A 23507-nucleotide genomic window follows, 5' to 3' on the forward strand; every position below is an offset into this window, starting at 1 on the left:
AAACTGTTAAACGTTAATTATGTTTTTAAATCCATTTAATTAACTTTTTGGGCAAAATAACATTAAATAAAAACTTCATCGTCATACACCTATTGTGCTATGAAACAAAAAAACTTTATTTAGATATTTCGTTCTAGTAATAACTAGATGCCTTAAAAGTATAGAAATCTTTTTCAGCTATGAGATACACTTATTGTGCTATATAAAGAAGTTTTCAATAATTTCACTTAGATATTTCAAGGCAAATCAAACTAATACCAAATACTGTTAAACAGCTATATTGTTGCAAGATTCCGATATTGGCTTCAAAATTAATTTTAAGTACCCAATTCTAAAAATGAAACATTTTTGGTTTGCTTCGAGATATTCAAGTAAAAACCCTTTTCTATTGAAGCAACAAAGTTGAAATAAACAATAGATATAGATGGGTTTAAAGGATTGATCAAGTTCGATACATCGCCATCGAAAAATTTACATCGATCTATCGCACTTTATAAATTCCATCGAAACTATCGATGGAGCTATCGATGGACTTCCCAGCTCTATGTTCGACTCTATTGTCGGAGTTCGACTCTTTTGCTCGACACGATGGTCGGAGTTTGACTCCTTTACCTGATGTTGGTACTATTTTTCACGATTTTTACTGTTTTGTTCGAAGTTGGGGACTCTTTTGCATGACCTGCGCTCTTTTGTTGCATGTTGGACAGACATGACAACATGTTCAACAGAGCCACTGGTTGTAAATAGACCCGCCGTCCAGTGCTGCCAACATGTTGCATCAAAACGCAACATTGTTGTTTTTGTTTTCTAGCGGAAAAGTTGTGCGGTCGGAGTGCTGGTGCACAGAAAAAAATCAAGAAAAATTACTTAATTATTTGAGTGTTTTGTGTGCGTGCGCGTATATGTGTGTAAACGAACTATAAATTAAATAAGTATTCTGCATTTGCAATCGACCAAAGTTTGAAGTGTTCTTGCGTTTGCTTTAGTCTGTTGGTTTTTTTTTTATTTTGTATTATTCTTTTCTGTTTTTGTTTCTGCCTGTTTGTGCGTAATTGAGCGCGCATTTACGAAACAAATAAGAGAATAACATATTTACTACGCAAAATTAATCTTTAAATGCTGTGAAATAAGCGATAAATTGGTGCCAAATTGTTTCTCAAAACAAGTTTTGTGAGTGGAAAGAGAGTTTGCAAATAAGTGAAATGATGAAATGATTTAAAAAAAGAGTTGAAGGTAAATGTAATAATCATTTATAAATAACATGATACAAGTGTTTTTTTTCCTGCCTTATTCCAAATGCGTTAATATATACAGTATATGTTTGTCTTTAGATACATTTGTTTTGTATAGAAGTGTGTGAGTGTGTCTGTGTGTTTTGAGTGTAAGAATTGAGTTGAATGTTGTTGTTGATTCTGACAATGAGTCTGGTAGCTGTTTACGATGGGACACGAAAAAGTGTTTTAACTTTTATTACTTGGCCAAGAAAAGAAATGGGAGTCGTTGAAATGTGCGAAAGTTCCAGTTAGCATTTGTGTGTGTGTGTGGATCATATGCAATTGTATGCGTGTCAATTAGCGCATTCTTTTTGAGCATGCCTAAGAACAACAGTTAAACCTGTTTTATTCTCACTCGCCCTCCACTGTTGCTCTCTCATTCGCTCTTTTGTGCCTCGCTCACTATCTCTTTCACTCGTACAATTGTTGTTGTAGAAAGTCATGCAGAAAGAAAGCAAAATCAAATCAATTGGCAAAAAATAAGCCAATGGCCCTCTCTCTCTCTCTCTCTCTTTTGTCAACCCGCATCTTTCCCTACATATAGCGGAAACTTCCAGCTGTGCCCACATCATCACACATTACACACAGATACACACACACGCACACATAGAACCGCTATATCTTATGGGAGAGCATAACTAACTAATCCAACAGACACAGAACTTATGTGCAACCTCCGCGCTCTGATGGGAACAGAAGGGTCGGCGGTCGGTTAAGGGAGGAAGCTTCTCGGACTAACTCAGAGATTATTTATTTATTTATTAGTTGTTGTTGTCGCTATTGTCGTAGAGATTCGCATATAACAATTTGCCGCCGAGTGTCGCTGCTGCAGCTGCTTCTAGAGTCGAGTTTAATCAAGTGGATGCCTTTCATTTGCAAACGCGTTATCTCAAAAGGTTTATCCCCCAGGCTTGAAGCTTGAGACTTGAGGCAGAGACCCCACCCAAAGTTTTATAACCAAACCTACTAAATTAGATGCTGGCTTCATCCTCGTCTTGTGCTTAAATCAAGTGTCGGTTGGCTCGCAAAGAGAAAAATTGTCAAAGCAAGCGAGTTTTCACTGTAAAATAAACATTCAATATGGCAACATCCACAGTGAAAACTCTTTTGCAAGACCAAATTTCGACCACCCATTAAAGGAAGGTTCATTAATCATTTCACGAATCATTACTTTACTTAGTCAGGTCACAATTCAAACAAATTTTATGGCATATATTACACTCCTTAGTAGCGGAAGACCCAATGACCGGACACCATGACTAAGGTCTGATGAAAGATTTTGTCGAGACAAAACTTTTGAGGCCAAATTTTGACTCCAAAATAACAAAATTCTTTGAATTTTTATTCTAACTTTTTTTTTGTCCAAATTCAATGTTATTATTGCATATAGCAATCCAATAAAAAAAAAAATATTCTATCGTTATCTTATCCGACAGGCGAAAGACCCTTTTCTACAGAATATGAGGTTAAAATTTCAAGTCGATTCATTCGTTAAAACCGAAACATCATCTACATCGTATTAAAAAAATTTCAATGAAGAACAAGTTGATAGATTTTAATGCCCATTATACCACAGTTTGGAAAGTTCAAAGAACCCGCTCAATTTATTGTGCGATTTCACAATCTCTCCAAATATATGAGTTCTGTAAATTTATTTCCAATAGAACCACAGAGAAACAGAAAAATGCTCTAAAATTAGAACCTATCGAGATTTTTTTTTTGTCTTTTCTTAAAGATAAATGTTGCTTAGAAATTATGTATTTTTTATATAAAATTCTCTTGAAAATTTTTCGAAATTTAAAACCAAACAAAAAGTGTCTCTAATTTTGTTAGCTTCTACTGTATAGGGAACATGTGTGTGTAGTTTAGTTTTTCAACAGCCACACACTTGAAATCCATTCGTTAATAACGTGTCTGGTGGTGTATTGTGAATCACTGAATGCTCTATCAATTAATAATAAAATAAATATAAAAAATATATCCAATTTCAGTGCAAAAAAAATGAAAAAAAAAGAAAGCTCTCTCACTATGTGTTTGATTTTCGTCACTCACACTTATTAAATGGAAAGCCAATTAGAGACACAGACATCTGTTTATGAGATCGATACCAACAATAATGACGCATTGCAAATGTGTTTTGAAAAATTTCTCCTTAAAAAAAACACTGCAATATATTGAAAAGATTGAGTTTTCTTTATTTATTCTATTAAGTTATCTTCTTAAAGATAAGAATAATACTGACTAATCTGTCATTATCTGTTATCAGTAAGTCGATTGCTTGTCCACTTTCAAAATCGGTGATTCCCACTCAAAAACGATAGGTATATATGTATATATTTATTATATGCAGACATTCTGGAACCATTCTGATGTTTTTTCACTCATTTTCAGTATGTATGTCTGTCTGTATGTACATTGAATCATTTTCTTGCCCATTATTCACCTTAAAACATTGCATACAGAACATTTTCTTAATACTTTTGACATTGACAATGATGATGATGATGATAATGATGAGGAGCACGAGGAGCATGAGGAAGATTGAATACGTGTCGACGGCGCAGAGAGAGAGAGAACCTTGTTTAGGACCTGTGCTGCCTCTGCCCGTGCCCCTGCTTCAGCTGTCTTCGAGTTGAGTGTAAAGTGCATTGCTCTGCATAAAGTACATACATACATACATTCATATGAACATTGCACAAACACGAAAGGGGCAAAACGTGCAGGCGTTGCAGTTTTTCGTTTCCAGATACACCTAGTAATGTGCATAACGCATACGTTGAAAAATTAACAAAAAAAATGTGCTTACGTTTACTTTGTTTTCAATCCTTGAGAAATTTCAATAAGAAATATAAATGATACTTGAGAAATATCGGAAAATTACTGTCGTATATGGCCAAATCTCCATTGATAGAAATAAATACAGTTGTATGTGGATATAGTGAAACTTACTAGTAATATTGAAAAAATTGATTGATAAAGGTCTTTGAACTCTTAAGCGAAATTCCAAGTAGACCAAGTCGACATATGAAATCTAAGTGTGACTTTTTTTTTCCTTTTCATGGTTCCTTTTATCCTTTAAAAATTGACACAAAGTTTAGATACCACAAGAAAGTTTGCCCTATCCCAGGCGTAAAATGAAGAGTTAATTTTGTAAAGGGATTATGTAAGTTTACATTTTATTAAAAATTCTGTATATTTGCCACAAAAATATGACTCCTTTCTGGATTTTTTTAAAGAGAATTATTAAGCATTAAATACACTTAATAAATCCTCTTTAAATGACAATCGGATTACATTTGACAAAAAAATATAATCAGTAAGATTCAGAAAAACTTGATTCCATATCAATCGAAAACAAAAATACAAAATAGGGAAATACCCTCATTCATTTTTCAGCTCGTCTTATGTTTTTTAGCAGTCATCATAATCATTATCAGTTAAGGTTATGAATAAAGTACTATTAAATATATTCATTTAATGGATATATGTATATGAGTATGTATATCAGATTTTAAATGCTCTTTGCTTAACGTGGCCATCCTTGCTTCTCTTGTTGAAATTAATAGACTTCTCATTAAAAGAGGAGTGCATTAATGTGTCTCAAATACATGCCTTATATCTTGTTTACTGGCTAAAGTGCAGCAACTTCCTCCTCTCTTCTCGTGTCTAGCCTTCTCTTCGCTTTGCCATCATAATTACTGAGCTTTTTATTGATATCAAAGAGGGTGCGGCATGGCGTGGACAGACGACTGGATCATTGTTTATCCATAAGTCTTTATGCTTGTTTTGCTCCTTTGCTTTTGAACATCCATGCACTCCACTTTATACGGTCTGACAACAGTGTTTACATGCAACAAAGGCCTTCTATAGCATCTAGACAATATTGTCATTACGTGACGCTTACCAAATAAGTCAACGGCCATCAGTCAAAAGCAAAATCTACTAAACTCGCTCTATCTCCCACTCTTGCTTTCTTCTCTCTCTCTCTCTCTCTCTCTCTCTATCTCTCCCTCTGATACATATACATATCTGTGTTTGGTTCTGTTTATTCTTGTGTTGCAATAATTATGCAAAAGTCTGAATACAGAACGAAAAAAAAAACGAATATACTTTCCTTTGTTCGCTTGAAAAATGATTGCATTCCATTGAAAAAATTGTATATAGAAGAGAACTTCCAATTTCACACAATTAGAAGTTTAGAAATTTCAGATTCATTTGCTAATTGGCCAATTTGTTTGCTATTTTTTTTTTTTTTTGTTTGCAAAAAGAGAATTGTGTTGCTAAGGGAGAAGTACAAAAAAAACTCTCAAAAAAAGCATAAATAGGTTGAGGAAGAACAGCGCCAAATACAAGTTTTTGATATCCTGAAATCCCTTTAAGCCTTTGAATATTACTATTTATCTTTAAATTCCTTGACTTCCTTGTAGTTCAATAGACAAGATTAGGCAAGATCTCCTTAGAGTGAGACAAGGAGAAGATCCTAGCCAGATCCTAGACTGAGATACTTGTGGGAGTGGGAGTGTGGGTGGCAAGTGAAAAAAAGGGTGTTCCTAATGTTCAGCAAGAATTAATTTTCAAATGTTTATTGTGATTATTTCTTTGTTTAATTTAGTACATTGAATAGATACATACATACATACATCTATAGTTTCTTTTGTATGTGTTTTGTTTAAACCAAATGCATTCTTGTTGGTACAGTTTGCAATAAATATCAGTAATTTATTATTTATTTTTGATGATTTCCATTTTGCTGCTGTTGCTATTGGTTGATGGGCTGCCCCTCACATTTGGTTTGTTTTATTATTTTTGCAATTTGTTTATTTATTTAACGGATCGACGACGACACACGGCTTTCCGTGGGACTTGGATTGGGTTTGGTTTTTAAGCTTTTATCAGCAATTTGTTAGGCGTTAAATTGCCAACTGGATTTCTGGATGAGAATTGTTTAGTTGGATGGATGGATGGATGCAACACGAAACAAACAAAGTAGAACTTTAAACAGCATTTGAATAAACAATATAAACAATATTGGTATATACCAATATGAATATTCATACATACATTCATTTCGCGTCATATTCCATTTACATACAGACATATGTATATATATACAAATATACATACATACATATATTGAAAAAGCATTCGTAGCCAGAAAAGAGCAGAGCGAGCTGTCTTTGTTTAGTTGTAAACCACTGCGTCATTTCATGAAGTTGGATATCATTTTATGTATATACATATATACACAATAATAAAGTCCATTCAATCTCTTTGTATATTTACAAGTACATTTCTATATAGATATGTTTGTATGTGAAAAGTAACTAAAGAACTCTCATAAATATAATCTCGAATGATTTTCTCTTTCGACAGACAGTTTACTAATTTAGCTCTCATCAAGTGCTTTTGCACTTGTAAAATTGTCTTATTTTTGTTGTTCATCTTTTTTTTTTATGGACTTTCTTTTGTTTATTTTGTATACGATATGTTTTTTTTTTAGTATATGAAGCAAATTTATTGAAAATTGAGCAGTCATTTTTCATATCAATATGGTAAACAAGAAACTTTAGATTCAGATATTTAGATATTTCAAACTGCAACAGATGTTATATATTTATATATGTATGTATATATGTATGTATATGTATTAGGGGAGACTATGTGTTCGCTATGTGGGGCCATCCAATTATTTTGGAACCTAAAGGTCATACCAAAACCCGGCTCATAACTCCTCTATATATAAAATGGGAATCAAGGTTAAAAAGACAATCCAAAGCGGAATCTTAAAATATACATATGTATGTCCAATACTAAAGTACATACATAATGATTTAAAAACATTTGGATTTTAAATCGCAAAAAAAAAAATTCTATTATCTTACAATTAGTCTGATTCATAAATTAAAGAAAGGAAAAAACTTTAAACTCTTATATAATGATTTTCAAATGAGTAACTTTTAAGACTGATATTATGTGAGAAGACTTTGCTTATTTTATGCTGATAAAAGAATAAAAAATATATTTAAGTTCAGACTTAAACGGATATGAACTATGTCAATCTTAGGCAAAGACGTAGTAAACGACTAAACAAATATATTTCAGAATCCAATGTTTGAAGGTCTCAGGGCTTATCAGTTTCTTTTATTTTTCAACGGAAAAGAAGTAGACCCTTTATTAATAATTGATAATGCTTTTGATTCATAACTAGACAGCAATCGATCAAATCGAAGAGCCCTTCATAACGATTGACGCATTCGCAACATATTGGTCATTGGGAAAGGGCAGGAAAACTTAACATTATTTATGTAAATTCGGACATTTACATTTAGCAAATGCCACAAAATAGTCAATAAACCCGTCTAAATGAAAGTACTTTAAATCACATATATGTACATAATTAATAAGCGGCAAAAACCAGATGCTGAATCAATGAATGAATGGAAACTGAACTGAATGAATCGACTACAAAAAAAAATTTGCCGTTTATGTTTTTGTTTTTGTTTTTACAAACTATATACAGAGAGTAGACAGTCGTAGAGACAGTTTTCCATTGAAAGCAATCAACTACACACACACATTGAGACAAATCTAAACAGATGGAGATATATGTATATATAGACGAGTTGGCTACTTTTCTGCAAGTGACTCATCTCCGACATTTTCATTTAGCCCATGAAATCAGCAAAAATTGTAAATAAAATAAGTAAATTATAGCTATAATCTCACAGGGGGCAAAAGGAGAACGATTTCTGCCAAAAGATTAACATAAATTGTTTACACAAAATATATATAAAAGTATCTCTAGAAACTGAATCATTAGTTTACGTTAAGTTCATTTATGTTTGTAATATTGTTATCTATGTAAATAATTATTGCTTGTAACCTATTATCATCGAGACGAAATCTTTTCAAATTATCTTTTTCATACCTGATTAGCCGATCTCTCTTTCTCTTTGTACTTGTAGATGGCTGAGATTAGACAAATGTTTAGACGTTCTCAATAGGATTAGTCATAATGTTTCTCTAGTGTGATTTGTTATCAGCTCGTTAATTTAATAGCTCGAAGTGTCCATTCACTCAGAGGGTTTGTCTGTTGTCTACTCTTACCTCTCTCTTATCTCTAGTTAATACTCTGACCGAGTCGATACACTTATCTTGCCCCTTGATCATTGAGATTTCTTTAAAGAATTATTCAGAACCAAAGAATAGACTTAAAGGGTAAGCAAAACCCCTGGAGAAACATATATGGCTGTAGCTTTAAATGTAAATTAAATATTTTATGGCGTCTTGGCTAATTGCGAGGGTATATAAGTTTCGTTGTGTCTCTTTGTAATAGAAGCCTCAAACATTTCCTAGAATTGCTGTACAAAAGACTTCAAAATTTATTATGTGGACTATCAGCAATGTTACATTTGATTAGACAGAAAGCCATTTTTATATTGTTAACAATGTTATATATGTCATATTTGTAGACTTTATTATATAGCTTTTATATGATAAATTAGTTGAAAGCAGAGAAAAAGTCCCTATAAAACATTTTCAAATTACAGTAAAAAATTAGCTTTAAGGCAGAGACAGAAAAATAGTTAGCAAATTTGATTCAAATTCTTCTTCCCCCTGCATTAATAAAATCTCTAATCAACTGACATATCCCTGGTTCTAGGTTAGATATAATCATTTGTAACTTTGATTATTTTTTTGTAGAGTATTCCAAAGTCATCATTCAATCTCAGTCTAGTTTCTTCCTTAATGGAAAATGTTAATTGAAATGTTCAATCGTTATATTTGTTTTTCATTCTTTTAAATATTCATCACATGTCCATGTGCATGTCTATTGACAGTGGCCAACATTTTAAAGGCTCTTAGAGCTTCCCACAATTTGTGGCTACTTCGTGACCCTTTTAGCCTTGACAGTGAACGTATAATGCTTCCCTATTCATTTTTTCTCTACTCTTGCCAAAGAGGGTATATTCCTTTTAGTTAGAAGACTACATAAATAGTTATATTATACAAACCATAAATTAAAATTCCTTTACAGGTTTTGAATTTTTTAGAGGGGTTTATAAAGGGTATACAAACATTGGTATGACCGAAATTAGCCCGGCCCTTTTTTTTTTTTTGTGTTTGAACTATTTAATTCTGTCATGTTAAACTCCTATAATTACCTATTAATACAAAAGAGTCGTGTAATAATACAATGGCAAATGATATCAGTCATGAGAATTATTCAGAATGGTATGTATATAGTCATTAAAAGCAAAGTAAGTCTCTACTCTAATTCCCCTAAACAAATTGTATATAATTAAAAGAGAAATGTATATAATCTCAGTCATCTATCGATTCCGCTTTCACTAAATAATGGAGAATGTCATATATGATTATGCAATGACACGATCTAATTAATTGGACGACATGTCTGTCCATTCTTTCAGGTGTGTAATTATATATGTATATCCTGACCATTCTGCTTAGTCTGGCCCAATTCACACGTAATCTTGACCTGCTATTCTTTGTCCATTTTGCATTCTGATATTGATTTTAAAGCTCGCATTACATTCCACCATTATATGTATCATCATCATTTATTTATTTCTTTTTTTTTTTGCATATGAGTTGGAAAATTATTAAATGACTCGGAAAGTGGACAAATGATACAATCGCACACTCTATATATACTATATATGTATGTATGTAGATGTCTATATGGATGTGGGGGAAGAGGCTGCCCATCATAAAATGCGTGTGTCTAAACTGTAAATGCAATTGAAAGTGAAAATGAAAACGAATGAATGAGTATATATATAAAGTAAATATATATATATAAAAGCCCCCAATTCCACTTAGTTGCTACTACTTACTTGTTGTTGTTGACGATGATGATGATGAGCAACGGAAATGCTTTTTGTTATACCTATTTTGTTGAATATTTAATATCAAATAAAAAGTACAAAATGAAAAAAAAACATCTGTTTACTAGCAACTGAACTTACTCAAAAAGGTTTCCAATTTGTCATACGTATGTATTTATTTTCTCTATATTGAAAACACAGCATCATTAAGCACCTGAAAAAAAACCATAAAACACACAAACTGTTATGTATTACATACTAAAATTTACTCAGATTCTCAAAGATTCTAGCTTTTACCATTAAAGTCAAATGTTTAGCTAATATTTTTTTTTTGTACTTTAGACATTAATTACTTTTTATAAAATGTATACTCATAATGCCCCTATGACATAATTCATAATGAGCAGAATGTTGATTAAATCTCAATTTACAAATTCTTGAGTTTTATCTCATGAAAATAGAACTAAAAATTGGCTGTAGAGAGATATGAAATGAGTTAGTACTTACCATCATTACTTTATAGATTTAGTTGAGTTAGTATAAGTATATCAGGCAATTGATATGAAGAAATAATTAAAATGGCAAATGAAATTAAAAGGACTTTAAATTTATGTTTGTACATTATTTTTTTTTTAAACATTTATTCTTGATATGTATAGATTGGGTCAGGGATAATGGTTGGGGGGTTGATACGCTGAGTATCTTTGGTAGTGTCCGTGATGTGTTCTCTGCTCTGATGATGTTTCTGCTGCTGCCACTAGTAATGGTACTGAGTGATGACATCTCGTGTGTTTGCCTTTCTCTCTCTATTAGCTCTTTCCCTACCTAATTGCCTACCTTCCTTCTTCCTTCCTACCTTTCCGCCTGTTTCACTCATTCACCATACTTAAGCTTAACATCATCATCGTTTTCGTATTACATCAAACGCATATGCATCTGATGAATGGTTTCGGTTAAAACAGCCTTAATGTAAAATACAAAAGAGACGGCAAACCCAAATAGGCCAAGTAGAAATAGCCATGGTGTGACTAGAACAATAATAAGGAATAATACTGTGTCATTTGCCTTGGCATTGGCCATACGCCATAGCATATTGCGTACGGTGCTGCGCATATGGAATCTATAGCGCCAGAATTGTATACGGGATTTGTTTGTAGTTCCAAACGTAGTGATCATCTTGCCAGTGGCTGCCATCGCTATGTTAAAAAGTTGCATCAAGAGCACCATATAACCAATAATTGGATACTTATTCCAACGCTCCATGATCTTCTCCAGACGCTCTTGATTCTCTGGCTCTATTGTTGATTTTACATAATTGTATGCCCTTTGCCAACATGTCCCGTCAGAGTAAGCAACCTTCGGTTCAGTGTCCGTTTCAGTGATACAGCGGTCCTTTGCCTTCAGCAGGTTGCTTAGCGTGCCAACGGTGGTATTGGGGTTGCTTGCAATTGGCTCCTCATTGAGAGACGGAGTCTTTTGCTTCATATCCTTGATGGCGGTGCTGGTAAAGATGGAATTCTCGCCCTCAAAGTGACCATTGAAGCTGCTACTTATTGATGTGCCACTGCCCACACTGCCGTTGCACACACTGCCGCCGACTGTGGCAAGAGCCTGACGAGTAATGGGTGAAAAATCTCCACAAGTCTTAGAGCCACCACTTCTAGCAGAAATCGCACGCGAAATGGCATCCACACTGTCTCGGAGAGATGAAAATGTGGGATGCACTCCATCGAAGTCAAGGTTTCTATTGGTATTTCACTTACCCGCAATCTCCATCGCCATTGTCACGTGGATGACTGAACGAACGTATCACTTCCTTGGGTATATGCTTCATTGGTATCTGTTGGGTCTTTGATAAAAATGGCATGCCATTGAGACCATCGGTTGAACCAAAATTAGAAGCATCCACAAATTGCTGGGCATTGAAATTGAAGGGAGCAGCCCCAAAGCTACTTCCTCCAGTGAAAGGAGAGCGTTGTTTGTGCATTTTCCTTTTCTTTCTTTTTCTTTTCTATCTTATCTGCAAAATTTGATGAGTTTTTGTTCTTAATCGGGAATGGACCAAGTTAATGGTTAACTTACTGTAGTCTTGGCAGGATGTTGTTGGTGCCTTGGCTTTCTTTTTGAACTGTTGTTGTTCTTGTCTTTCTGTTTCTGTTCACAAATAATAATAATATTATATTATTATTATTAGGTTTTATTTTATTTGCTGCTGTTGTGTTTGAAGTGATGTTGTATCGACTTGTGACACCAATTTTATGAAACCTTTCAGTTATCCAAAAAAGTCATGGCCACTTCGATTGGAGAATTTATATAAATTTTTCATTACCCCTTACCAGGGTTGTCTATGCTCTGAAAAAATTGACTTTCGCAAAAGTTTCTTTCGAGATCGAAAGTCTATCGAAATCTTAGAAATTGCCGTTATTCTTGTGTGAAAAAGAAAGTTATCTCTACAATTACGATACCTATTATTTCTTGGAATACCTATATATCCTACCTATTTCTTGGAATTATATTATATTAATATCTAAATAGGAGTAAATACATTGTTATATTATCAAGAGTGAAATAAGTGAATGAATGTAGTGAATGCACAATGTCCTAGCTGTTTGAAGAGACTGAAATAATGCCAAGGGAATAGGCAAGTCGGCCTGTTATAATGATTCTTTTTTTTCTACTCTATCACTTTGTAATGCATAAAAGACAAAGGGAATTGCATTCATATTTATGTATGTTGTTTATTTCTTTCTCTTTTTTGTTATGCAGTTATTGGATGATAAGCAACTGGTGATTAATCCTACCGTACCATATCCCCATCACAACACTATTCAAGCGACCGCCCTGGTTTGACTCATCTCTGCAGAAGTACACAGAAGCAAATACTATATATATTAATATAGTCAGCTGGACAACGTTTGGGAATCCTCAGTTCGATATGATGCGTTGATGTTTTGCAACGCATATAGACTTGGATTCTGAAGTTTTTCTTTCTACTGCCTGCCATAGCTGCTGCCTGCGATAACTGAAAATGATGTTAGCACTTAAACTGATCGTTTGGCTGCCATTGCTAAGTCTAGTCTCAGCCGAAATCATTGAAGTGAAAGATTTAGATGGACCCAATATATGCAAAAGGCGTGAAACGTAAGTTGGAGAAACACGTTCTCTAAATGAACTTGCTAATGAATATTTTTATCGATTCATAGTTATACCGTTGAGGTAGTTACGACTGAACTGCAACCTTATCAGCAGCGTGGCTCTACGTGGTGTATCAGTGTACCACCCAGATGCTCCACCTATAGCATCAAACAGAGAGTGATAAATAAGACACAAACCTTAAACAAAGTTCGCATTGTGAGAGACTGTTGCGGTAATATCGAAAATTGATTTCATACTCTATTCAAATATCAGACTAATCCAGGCTAATTCATCTTCCATTAGATGGCTATGTGGAGAGAGGAAATGAGTGTGTTCCGCACTGTTCGGAGCCATGTGACCATGGCAGATGCATTGCACCCGAGAAATGTAAATGCGATCATGGCTATGGAGGACCTGCCTGTGACATAAGTTCGTTGACAATTTAATTATTCTTTCATTTTGTTGTTTTCTCATTGTTTTATTTGTCGTGTTTGTCTGGGGGAACAAAACAAAAGAAAAACACAAAAAAAAAAAGAAAAGAAAAACACAACTTTAACAATGTTACGCCTTGGGCTTGTAAGGGTTAAGCTCATTTCAATTGAAATTTCATATATTCCCTCACATATTTTTGTATTCTAATAATGAGCTTAGCCCCAAAATATTTGTTGCTTCAAAAGTCTTTTGCCAAAAAATGAATTAACAACCCACGCAGAGAATATGTTATGTTATGATACATTATTAAAATGTCCGTGCAACTATAGCTAAAAAGCATAACGGGAACTGAAATTTGTGGCAAAGGAAAGCATGAAACTTGTTAACCTTTTTCATAGAAAGCCATGAAAAACTTTTCTTTGATTAATTTTATATCTTTAGAAAATTAACTATGAATTTTTAAAAATATTTTGTTAAAAAACAAAGAAATTATAAAAGACAAAAAAACAAAAAAAAATAAGAAAACTGCACATAAAAAAAAACAAAAAAAAAAAAGAAAACAGCACATAAAAAACAAAAAAACAAAAAAATAAGAAAACTGCACATAAAAAACCAAAAAAAGTAATATATAAAAATACACACACACTTTTATAAAAAATGGACTTGGAGGAAAACGATGAGGATATTATGCCGCCAATTGGCACAAATACTTTTGGCATACCCAATGATCCTAAACTATTGGCGGAATATGAACTCTATAGACCATCGATGGGGACACGGCAATTGCTTAGCGAACGTAATCGTAGCGTCTATACCGAAGCATTTATTGAGCATGAACGCTTGGGCACCTTGGCCGATCTATGTGTACGAGCATTGGCCAAATTGGGTACCATGCAGATTGCAGAACCCGTGCGACAGGATCCTTTGAAACTGCGCATTCACTATGACACCATCGATGTGAATTTACCTCTGAAGGAATGCTATTTTGTGGATGATTTGCTTTATTGGCGACGTGTCGTATTGGCCAAGAGTACGGACAAATCGCTGGCGTTGAAGAAACTCAATGAATATGATTGGAAGGGTGCTGGGATTAGTATTAAATATGTGGAAATTGTTGAGGAATGTCCTGCTGGATTTTGGCCAGAAGAAGAAATGGCCGGATTGGCCGCATTGGTGTCGGAGCATGTGCATTCCCTAGATATACGGCATTTGCAATCGCTGACTGAGGAAGCTTTTGCCAGATACATTGACAGCGAAACGGAATTGGATGTTACCTCCGAAGAGTCGGAGGAAATTGAGGTATCCAGCGATGAGCCTGATACAAATGATGAGGAATCGGAGGAATTCGAAGAAGAGGATGAACAAAATGAACAAAAACTACTTCATGATAAGATGATCAAAATGACGTCGATTGTTTCATTTCAACCACCAACCGATCAACACAACAAAGACGATAATAGGGATACGACAAGTCAGCGCCAATCAGTTGAAAAGACTGTGTCGATTGCAAAGTCAAGTCTGTCAAGTGTCGACACACGGGGAGATGCACGATCAGTGGATTGGGAGGCGGAGCTGAATGAACGTCGCCGGGCACGTTATGCCCGAAATGCAGCCCGTCAAGAGTTGCGCGATATGCAGTTAGCCAAACGCGTAGAGCATGAGAGGCGACGGCGACAACGTTCGCTCCTTAGAAAACCACCAGTGGAAGAAACACCAAAGAAAAAGAAAAAAAACCGTAAGGCTGGTATAAAGGGAGTCTTTGACATTAAGGTCGATTCCGAGCCAGAGGATAACGAAGACAAAATTGTGGATAAACGCAACAAACAGAAATTGCTGCAAAGCATGAACAACTATGACTATCCGGCCGAACATTGTCATCACATTGATCTCAGCTTTGTACGGTATTTTAATAATTTGGTCTCGCTGTCCCTGCAATTTCTCGGACCCCACATAGGTCGAGATTTCCATAAGCGACACTTGAAATTCTCCTACGACGACATGACACGTCTGGCCAAGGGTCTGAGGACCTTGGAAAAGCTGAAAATCTTTCGTTTACGCAATAGTTCTATGGATGTGAAGAAGCTGCAAACATTAAGCCGTGCCCTTAAAGCTCTCGATGAATTGGAAGTGGTGGACTTTGGCTATGATCAGATGACTGATGATTGTGGTGCCACATTGGGTATGATCCTGGAGCGTGATAATATGTTTAAAGCCCTGGAATTGGAATACAATCGGCTTGATACAGAGGCTGCTTTCGCCATTGGACGTGCCCTATTTCAACATAAGGGTACAGGGACTTTGGAATATCTTGGTTTGGCCCACAACATCATCGACAACGTGGCCCTACATAATCTTTCACGGCACATTGTTGGCACTCCGCATGTCCAGGAATTGAAATTAAGTGGTATTGAGGCTAGTAAATCTGCAGTTTGCCGTGAAATATCGTATATATTACGCCAGCATTTGCCATTACGTAGTCTTGATATTGTGGCCATACCAATGGATCCGTTGGTTTCACGTGAAATCGTTTGCGCCCTGGAAGCCAGCATGAATATAAGCCACTTCGATAGTCGCGAATGCGACATGGATATCGACGAGGATCTTGAAGCGGATATTATAATCCGACGAAATCATTATCTTTCCAACACTGAGTTCATGACGATTGGTGTGAAAAGAAGCGAGGAAGAGTTGGTCACAGCTGCCACAAATTGGAAGCATCCTATTGTCAGGAAAATCGAAAATGACATGGCTCAACGGGCTGAGTGCATACGAAATCGTCCACCCAGAGCCAAACTTCACAGTGAACCAAATATAATTTCGGATGAAGCCAAAAAGTCTGTGGAAACTGAATTAGGTAGTATTCGAATGAAGTCCCTGGTGTTTCCTTCGTTGACGAAAAGCGATGGGAAATCCTTTCTATCAGACAGTATATCCTCGAAACCGCAGCCAAGTCCACCGTTTGAATTTAATCCGAATTCTTTTAATCTAAATCAATTTCGTGAGCATGTGTTCCTACCAGGACCATCGAATCGTCACTATTATCTTCAGCAGAACAGAATTTAGGCTTACTTAAAATTTCAAAATTTGTGATAAAGTTAATTAAAAACTTACATAATCTCTGAATGGGTTCTTAAATCGAAAAATCTTCGGTCTATTTCGAAGATCTCTCTGCACTTTAAAGTTTTTAATATGTAGATTTGCTTTTTATGTAGTCTAATTGCTTTGCGTTTTCTAGTGTTTATTTCACTTTTTGAGTTACCTTTTTTTTGGTAGTCTTAATCCACACGAACAATGCCGCGCCGCACCAAAACACCACACCACAAAACACCAAAAAAAAAACACCTTATCCTCCACCAGATGACACAAAAACGTTTCTTTAGGCAGTGTTCCTTGTTCTTAATCCTTTTCACAAAACTTCTTCGCTTAGCCCGCCACAATAAAAAGCAAACAAAACGCCAGCAAACTAACCAAGTCGATGCGCACTCTCGTCTCGATTGTCCAAAATCAAAATATAAATCTGATATACATAGAAAGAGCTTCCGTTAATCAAGATTGTCCAAAACTTTTCGCCCAGATTGTCCGCCAGGTCTCTATGGACGAGACTGTAAGATGCAATGCGACTGCCTGAATAATGCCACCTGTGAGCCATATAGCGGCGAATGTCTTTGCGCCAAGGGCTATACGGGATTACGATGCGGTGACAAATGTCCGCCCCAGCGTTATGGTGCCAAATGTCTGGAGGAATGTCGCTGTGAGAATGGCGGTAGCTGTGACCATATCTCTGGCGAATGTATCTGTGCCCCTGGCTACAGAGGTCCCTTGTAAGTGGACGAAATGCAGAAGATGATGATGATAATGATAGGACTTAATCCAGGCTAATATTGATATACAAAAACATTTTCTTATACCAGGCAATGCAGTATAAATAGTTTATATAGTTTAGGTGACTATTTGTTAAACTCGCGTTTTCAGGGAACACCTTTACCCATTTAAAATCCAATCAAATTTCAAACCATGCAACCAATTGTAAAGGAGTATCAAGTGGGTAAAATTAGTGATTTCAGGGCAAGAAATAGATCTTGAGTATCCAAATGTGAGCAGTTTTAAAGGTCTGTTTTGTGGGGGTTCTTTCCCGTGTCAAAAGTCTTACTTGTCGTTTCCGACCCTTGGTTTTATGGATGCATTGCCTGATTTAAATAGGTCTAAAGAGGATGATATATGGATTTTAATCACTCAATAATCTGAACGAAATGCAGTCAGTTAAAACTTAAGGTAGTCCGAAGGGTTTGAACAGTATCCGGAATAGCAGTTTTTCGAAGTGCTTTTTGCCAGCGGAAATCTAAATTTTTTAATCGAACGCTCTCCATAAATAGATTAACAAATGAGTTTAGATAAGATGAAGGAAAATGAAATGAAATATATCAATATATAGCGCCCAAAAATCAATCAGTAATAATTACACGCCTCCACTTCACTTCACCATTCAGATGCGATATGAGTTGTCCGGACGGAAAGCATGGGGCTCAGTGTCAGCAGGATTGCCGCTGTCAAAACGATGGAAAATGCGACCCGGAGACTGGAGCCTGCATATGCCGGCCAGGCTGGACGGGTGAGGTGTGCGCCAACAAGTGCCCTGTGGGCAGCTATGGCCCTAACTGTGAGCAGACCTGTGAGTGCTACAATGCTCCGTGCCATCACATTACGGGTCAGTGTGAGTGCCCAGCCGGTTACAGCGGCGAGAGATGTGTGGACGAATGCCCCATTAATACATACGGATTGAATTGCACTCAGCAATGTCAATGTGAGAATGATGCCACCTGCGATAGATCGACTGGTGCTTGTATTTGTGCTCTCGGCTGGCGGGGTGAGCACTGCGAGGAGAGAATTTGTGAGATTAACAAATTTGGCGATGATTGCAACAAGACGTGTGAATGCGAAATGGAGCATACAGATCTATGCCATCCGGCAACCGGACGTTGTCTGTGCAAGGTCGGTTGGAGCAGTGCCCAATGTACCCGGCCCTGTGCCTTCTTGCGCTATGGCCTCAATTGTGAACAGAGCTGCAACAATTGCAAGAATGGAGCCAAATGTTCGCCCATCGATGGCACTTGCTTGTGTGCGCCTGGCTTCACAGGAGTCAATTGCACCGAAATCTGTCCACCCAATATGTATGGACAAGATTGTGCTCTGAAATGTGATTGCCAGAATGGAGCGAAATGTATGCCCGAGACGGGGCAGTGTCTGTGTACGCCCGGCTGGAAGAATCTCAAATGCGATAGACCCTGTGATCTCAATCATTTTGGACCGGAATGCCATAATGTGTGCGATTGTCATAATAATGCCGCATGCAATCCCCAAAATGGTACTTGCACCTGTGCCGCCGGCTGGAAGGGTGAACGATGTGACCAAAAATGTGATACAGGATCCTTTGGGCATGAGTGTGCCCAGAAATGTCAGTGTGAGATGGACAATAGCATAGCCTGTGATGCGGCCAATGGGAAATGCATTTGCAAGCATAATTGGGGAGGTACGATGATTAAGGGGTTATTCAGCTAGACAATGGAAAAGAGAGGAGGAATCTATTCATTTACACACATCAATCCATCCATCCATCCATCCATCTAATCATTATCCACATTATTCATTTGCTGAAGCTGCAAAATGTTTTTCGGTTTTTCAAACGGCTTGATCAGTGGATATATCTACATATATTATGTATACATATTAGAATGTCAACCGAATGCTTTGTAGCTTTAGCTAGCATGATCTCTCACCCAAATAATAATCAATCACTTGCATCCTTATTACCCGCATCCTTTTCTATCTCTCTCTCCCTCTCTCTCTTTTCTCATTTTGTTTGCATGCACTTTGATGATTGGTATCTATTTTTTAATTATAATTTTCGCTTTTCTCGTTTTGCACTTGTGTGTGTTTTTTTTTTGTTTTTTGGTTTTTCTTTTGTTTTGTTGTTGTCCTTTGTCTGATGATGCCCAACCAAACAACTCACAAATATCCAAGGCGTTCATTGTGAGACCAACTGTACGACCGGTTACTATGGTGAAAATTGTGATAAAGTTTGCAGATGCTTGAACAACTCCTCATGCGACCCGGAAACTGGCAATTGTATATGCTCGGCCGGCTGGACCGGAGAGGATTGTGCCGATCCCTGTCCCGTTGGTTTCTACGGCATGATGTGCCAAGAGCGATGTCCCGAAATATTGCACGGTAAGTGAATATTATAGTTTCGTCTATAATCTCTCTAACCACTACGAAACTCTCTTTTCCATTTTGTTTTAGGCAACAAGAGCTGCGATCATATTACTGGTGAGATCCTTTGCCGCACTGGATACCTGGGACTCACCTGTGAGCATCCCTGTCCTGCTGGTCTCTATGGACCTGGCTGCAAATTCAAATGCAATTGCGAGCATGGTGGCGAATGTAATCACATTACGGGCCAATGTCAGTGCCTGCCCGGCTGGACGGGTGCCAATTGCAATGAATCGTGTCCAAAGGATACATATGGTCAGGGTTGTGCCCAGCACTGTCGTTGTGTCCATCATCAGGCCTGCCGTAAAATTGATGGCATGTGCATTTGCCTCAAAGGCTGGACAGGCACACGCTGTGATGAGGTCTGCCCAGAGGGTTTCTATGGTGAACATTGCATGAATCAGTGTGCTTGTCCTTCATCCAATTTCCAATGTCATGCGGCCAATGGTTGCGTCTGCCGTAGTGGTTATACCGGAGAGAATTGTGATGAGCTGGTTGCCTCGCAACGGGTGGCCAAGGCGGAAACTGAATGTAAGTATAAAATAAGTTAATATTGCTGGATATTTATTTAATCATGACTTTTTCTCTTCTAGCCAATCGCGCCAGTGTGGCCGTGACAATTGTGCTTCTAATGCTCTTCGCCTTCATCATTTTTGCCGTATTCTTCTACTATCGGCGACGTGTATCGAATTTGAAGACGGAGATCGCTCATGTACACTATACACATGATACGAATGGTTCCACCTGGCCACCGAATACACACAATTTCGATAATCCCGTCTATGATATACAGCCCGAAACGCGTTTGCTGCCCAACAATATGCGCCCAAAGATGAATAACTTTGATCACAATGGTTCCTTAAATGGAGCCAATAACTCTTGTGGTGATAACTCTAATGCCAGCGGTAGAGGTGGGTTAAAAATAACTTTATCTTAGCTCAGTTTATAATTCGATATATTTTCTTTTCGTTTTTTGTGCAGTGGGCAGCTATTCCATACAATATAATCAGGAATTGCTTAATAAGAATCTAAATGCTGATATGACAAATCCAAATGTTTATAATGCCATTGGCGATACGTTGAAGGAAGAGCATGTCTATGATGAGATCAAGCACAAAGAGGGCTACAAGGATCCCGGTAAGCATTAACAACTAAATTTACTTTTCAACTAAAAAAATATATTTCATAAATTCAAAAATTATTAACTCCGCATACATCCCACTCAAAAAAAAAAAAAAAAAAAACACATCATAACAGTGAAAATCTATAGCAAAATATTATTTCCAGAGGGTAAGCAAGCTAAACCATTGTTTGTGTGTGTGTGTGTGTGTGTGTGTAGGATGTGTGATGTCTCTTAGTATTTTTGTTTTGGCTAGTTTCACAAACTTGTTTTATGTGTTTACCATACAAATATATTTCTAATAAATAGATTGTGAAAATTTAATGAAATTCATTTCTCAACAGATGAATATGATCATTTGGACTACTCACGACCAAGCACTTCGCAGAGACCGCATTATCATCGCATGAACGACACAATGCTTAATATCAATCACGATGAGGAAAAGCCGAGTAATCTAAAGAACATGAATGTGCTATTGCCTCCAGTGGAGCTGCCAGCAGTCACCGAGGCACAAGCTGGGCCACAGCAAGATAGCTTTGATAATACCAATGTGGATAATGATAATGTTTCGACAGCATCGCCCAGTTCCAGTCCGGAGTTTCGGAAATAAGCCAACGATACAAAACAAATCTAAAACGAATTGAACAAGTCAATATGCTCGTTGTATAGAATTTAAGTTTTAAAATGTATTTGTATTGTTTTTTTTTTTCCTATGTCTATATACATATATATTGAGATATATTTTTAAGTGAAATTTTGTAGCCTAATTTATTCACTAGCATTTTAGTTATGTATTTGTAATTGTATACATATATTTTTAATGGCATTTGTTTGTCCCCTTAAAAACAAAAAAAAACAAAAAAAATTCAAAAAAAAAATTAACAACAAAATCGATCTGTAATTATTTTTTGCTCAGCATTCTGACATGTGCTCACAATCAATTGTAAATTTCGTTTCATAAATTAGATTGATCCCAGACTCTTGTAAATTTTTGTTTATTACATTTCTGTGTCTTGTATGTTTTGTGAATGTCATAACAAGTTTCTTATTTTTATTATACTTACATACATAATATAATAAGTACCTAATCACCTCTTCCTGTTAATGAAAATGAAAAAAAAAAAAAAAACAAAATTGAGCCGTTTCAAAAAATTTGTGAGAATCTCTAAGAGAAACTTACTCTAAATTTTTCAACGGCCCCGTATCCAAAGGTTGCAATAATTTTGAGCATATACATGATATCAATAGAAAATAAGCATATATCGTATTTATATATATATATATATTTTTTAATAAGATGCATATATATTTTATGTATTGATTAAATGGGAGTAATTTAAAACCTCAACATTCTATGTATGAAAAAATCAACCCATTTTATTTTGTGTGAGAATCTGTTATATCAAGAAAACAATTGGCCAAAACTATTAGCTCATAATTGGTTTGAACAAAACAAATATATATCATAAATATACATACATACAATATCTATACATATATACATACATATACATAAATGGTAGTGCAAAATAAATAATTATTTTGTTTTGATATTTGAGAACAATTCGAGAGAAAGTTAAGTTGTGTGTTTTTCTCCCCCTTGTCTGGTAGTCTATTATATTTTAATATGATCTAAATAGATTTATATACCGATATATATATTATTGTTCATATACAAAAAAGTTCATCTTTGAAAGTGAAATAAAAAATGCATAATTTTTACCCATTACAACAATAGTCTATACTTGGATATAATTTATTTTGAGATCTGTTTGTGGTTGTGATATACATATCGGCGGACTATGTATTCCAATAGTTCGTTCCGTTTAAATCAATCAACCTAGATTTCGATCCTGGATAGTCATTTATTCTGTAAAGTCAGTCATCGAACCGAAAACCATTAAGCAAATGTCAGTATCTAATAAAATGATGAATTTTCGTAAAGTAGAAATTCATATTAGCTTTCAATTAGCAATCTAGGGACTGAATATGCGGTAGACTTTGCGCCTTAAAGTATGCAATAGGCTAAATAAGATTTCATTGTTTTCAACAAATTTAATACTTTTTGTATAAGTTATAACTTACAACAACATGTCTTTATTTGTTTCGAAAAGGGAATTCTCGGACTACAAATTGCATACTTTAGGGGGCACAGTATATTCATATTTCACACTCCTCAGATCTGCCAACAAAAATATGAATTTTAATATAGAGACTGTCATTTATTTGTTTTTATGCTATGCAAGACCGAGTAAGTATCAACAAATTTCAACAATCTGAAAATAAATAATTTCTATCCAAAAGTAGTTTCCATTTTCAAATAATTTTGCAGAGCTCCACACATCAAGAGGAAATAAATCATTTTGAACTTTTGGAAATAATCATTTTTTAATGGACATCAAGTTTTCTTGCATTAAAAGGTAAACG

The 23507-nt window shown here is 35.8% G+C and overlaps 3 protein-coding genes across 5 annotated transcripts; 2 read left to right on the forward strand and 1 right to left on the reverse strand.

Moving 5' to 3' along the window:
* The first annotated feature begins 700 nt into the window (after nucleotides 1–700).
* On the forward strand, nucleotides 701–22815 carry LOC6639129 (protein draper). Of its 3 annotated transcripts, XM_023181672.2 has the most exons (12): nucleotides 701–1233; nucleotides 12890–13264; nucleotides 13327–13490; nucleotides 13562–13687; nucleotides 17265–17511; nucleotides 18178–19217; nucleotides 19709–19915; nucleotides 19988–20488; nucleotides 20551–20868; nucleotides 20939–21094; nucleotides 21215–21247; nucleotides 21422–22815. In XM_023181672.2, the coding sequence occupies exons 2-12, from the start codon at nucleotides 13152–13154 to the stop codon at nucleotides 21688–21690; spliced, it is 3174 nt and encodes a 1057-aa protein (XP_023037440.1). In that variant the 5' UTR covers nucleotides 701–1233; nucleotides 12890–13151; the 3' UTR covers nucleotides 21691–22815. The 3 variants fall into 3 exon arrangements, with proteins under 3 accessions (XP_023037440.1, XP_046868124.1, XP_023037441.1); XM_047012168.1 differs by lacking the exon at nucleotides 21215–21247 and having other exon boundaries at nucleotides 703–1233; XM_023181673.2 differs by lacking the exons at nucleotides 17265–17511; nucleotides 18178–19217 and having other exon boundaries at nucleotides 715–1233; nucleotides 19766–19915.
* LOC6639131 lies at nucleotides 10731–12295 on the reverse strand. Its single transcript, XM_002061630.3, has 3 exons — nucleotides 12206–12295; nucleotides 11887–12143; nucleotides 10731–11816 (listed from the first exon to the last, which is right to left on the reverse strand). Exons 2-3 carry the CDS (start codon nucleotides 12108–12110, stop codon nucleotides 11039–11041), a joined length of 1002 nt encoding a protein of 333 aa, XP_002061666.1. The 5' UTR covers nucleotides 12111–12143; nucleotides 12206–12295; the 3' UTR covers nucleotides 10731–11038.
* LOC26528833 lies at nucleotides 14302–16809 on the forward strand. The gene has a single exon (XM_015179129.3). The coding sequence runs from the start codon at nucleotides 14348–14350 to the stop codon at nucleotides 16751–16753; it is 2406 nt and encodes an 801-aa protein (XP_015034615.1). The 5' UTR covers nucleotides 14302–14347; the 3' UTR covers nucleotides 16754–16809.
* Nucleotides 22816–23507: the final 692 nt, after the last annotated feature.

This window comes from Drosophila willistoni, assembly GCF_018902025.1.
Source record: "Drosophila willistoni isolate 14030-0811.24 chromosome XR unlocalized genomic scaffold, UCI_dwil_1.1 Seg144, whole genome shotgun sequence".
NCBI lineage: Eukaryota > Metazoa > Arthropoda > Insecta > Diptera > Drosophilidae > Drosophila > Drosophila willistoni.

Coding starts and splice junctions, on each gene's coding strand:
- LOC6639131 (XM_002061630.3), bottom strand. CDS start 12,110: ATGCACAAACAACGCTCTCCTTTCACTGGAGGAAGTAGCTTTGGGGCT. Junction 11,817..11,886: donor AATGGCGATGGAGATTGCGG/GTAAGTGAAATA, acceptor TCTCCGAGACAG/TGTGGATGCCATTTCGCGTG.
- LOC6639129 (XM_023181672.2), top strand. CDS start 13,152: ATGATGTTAGCACTTAAACTGATCGTTTGGCTGCCATTGCTAAGTCTA. Junction 20,489..20,550: donor GGCCAAGGCGGAAACTGAAT/GTAAGTATAAAA, acceptor TTTCTCTTCTAG/CCAATCGCGCCAGTGTGGCC. Junction 21,248..21,421: donor CAAAATATTATTTCCAGAGG/GTAAGCAAGCTA, acceptor ATTTCTCAACAG/ATGAATATGATCATTTGGAC.
- LOC26528833 (XM_015179129.3), top strand. CDS start 14,348: ATGGACTTGGAGGAAAACGATGAGGATATTATGCCGCCAATTGGCACA.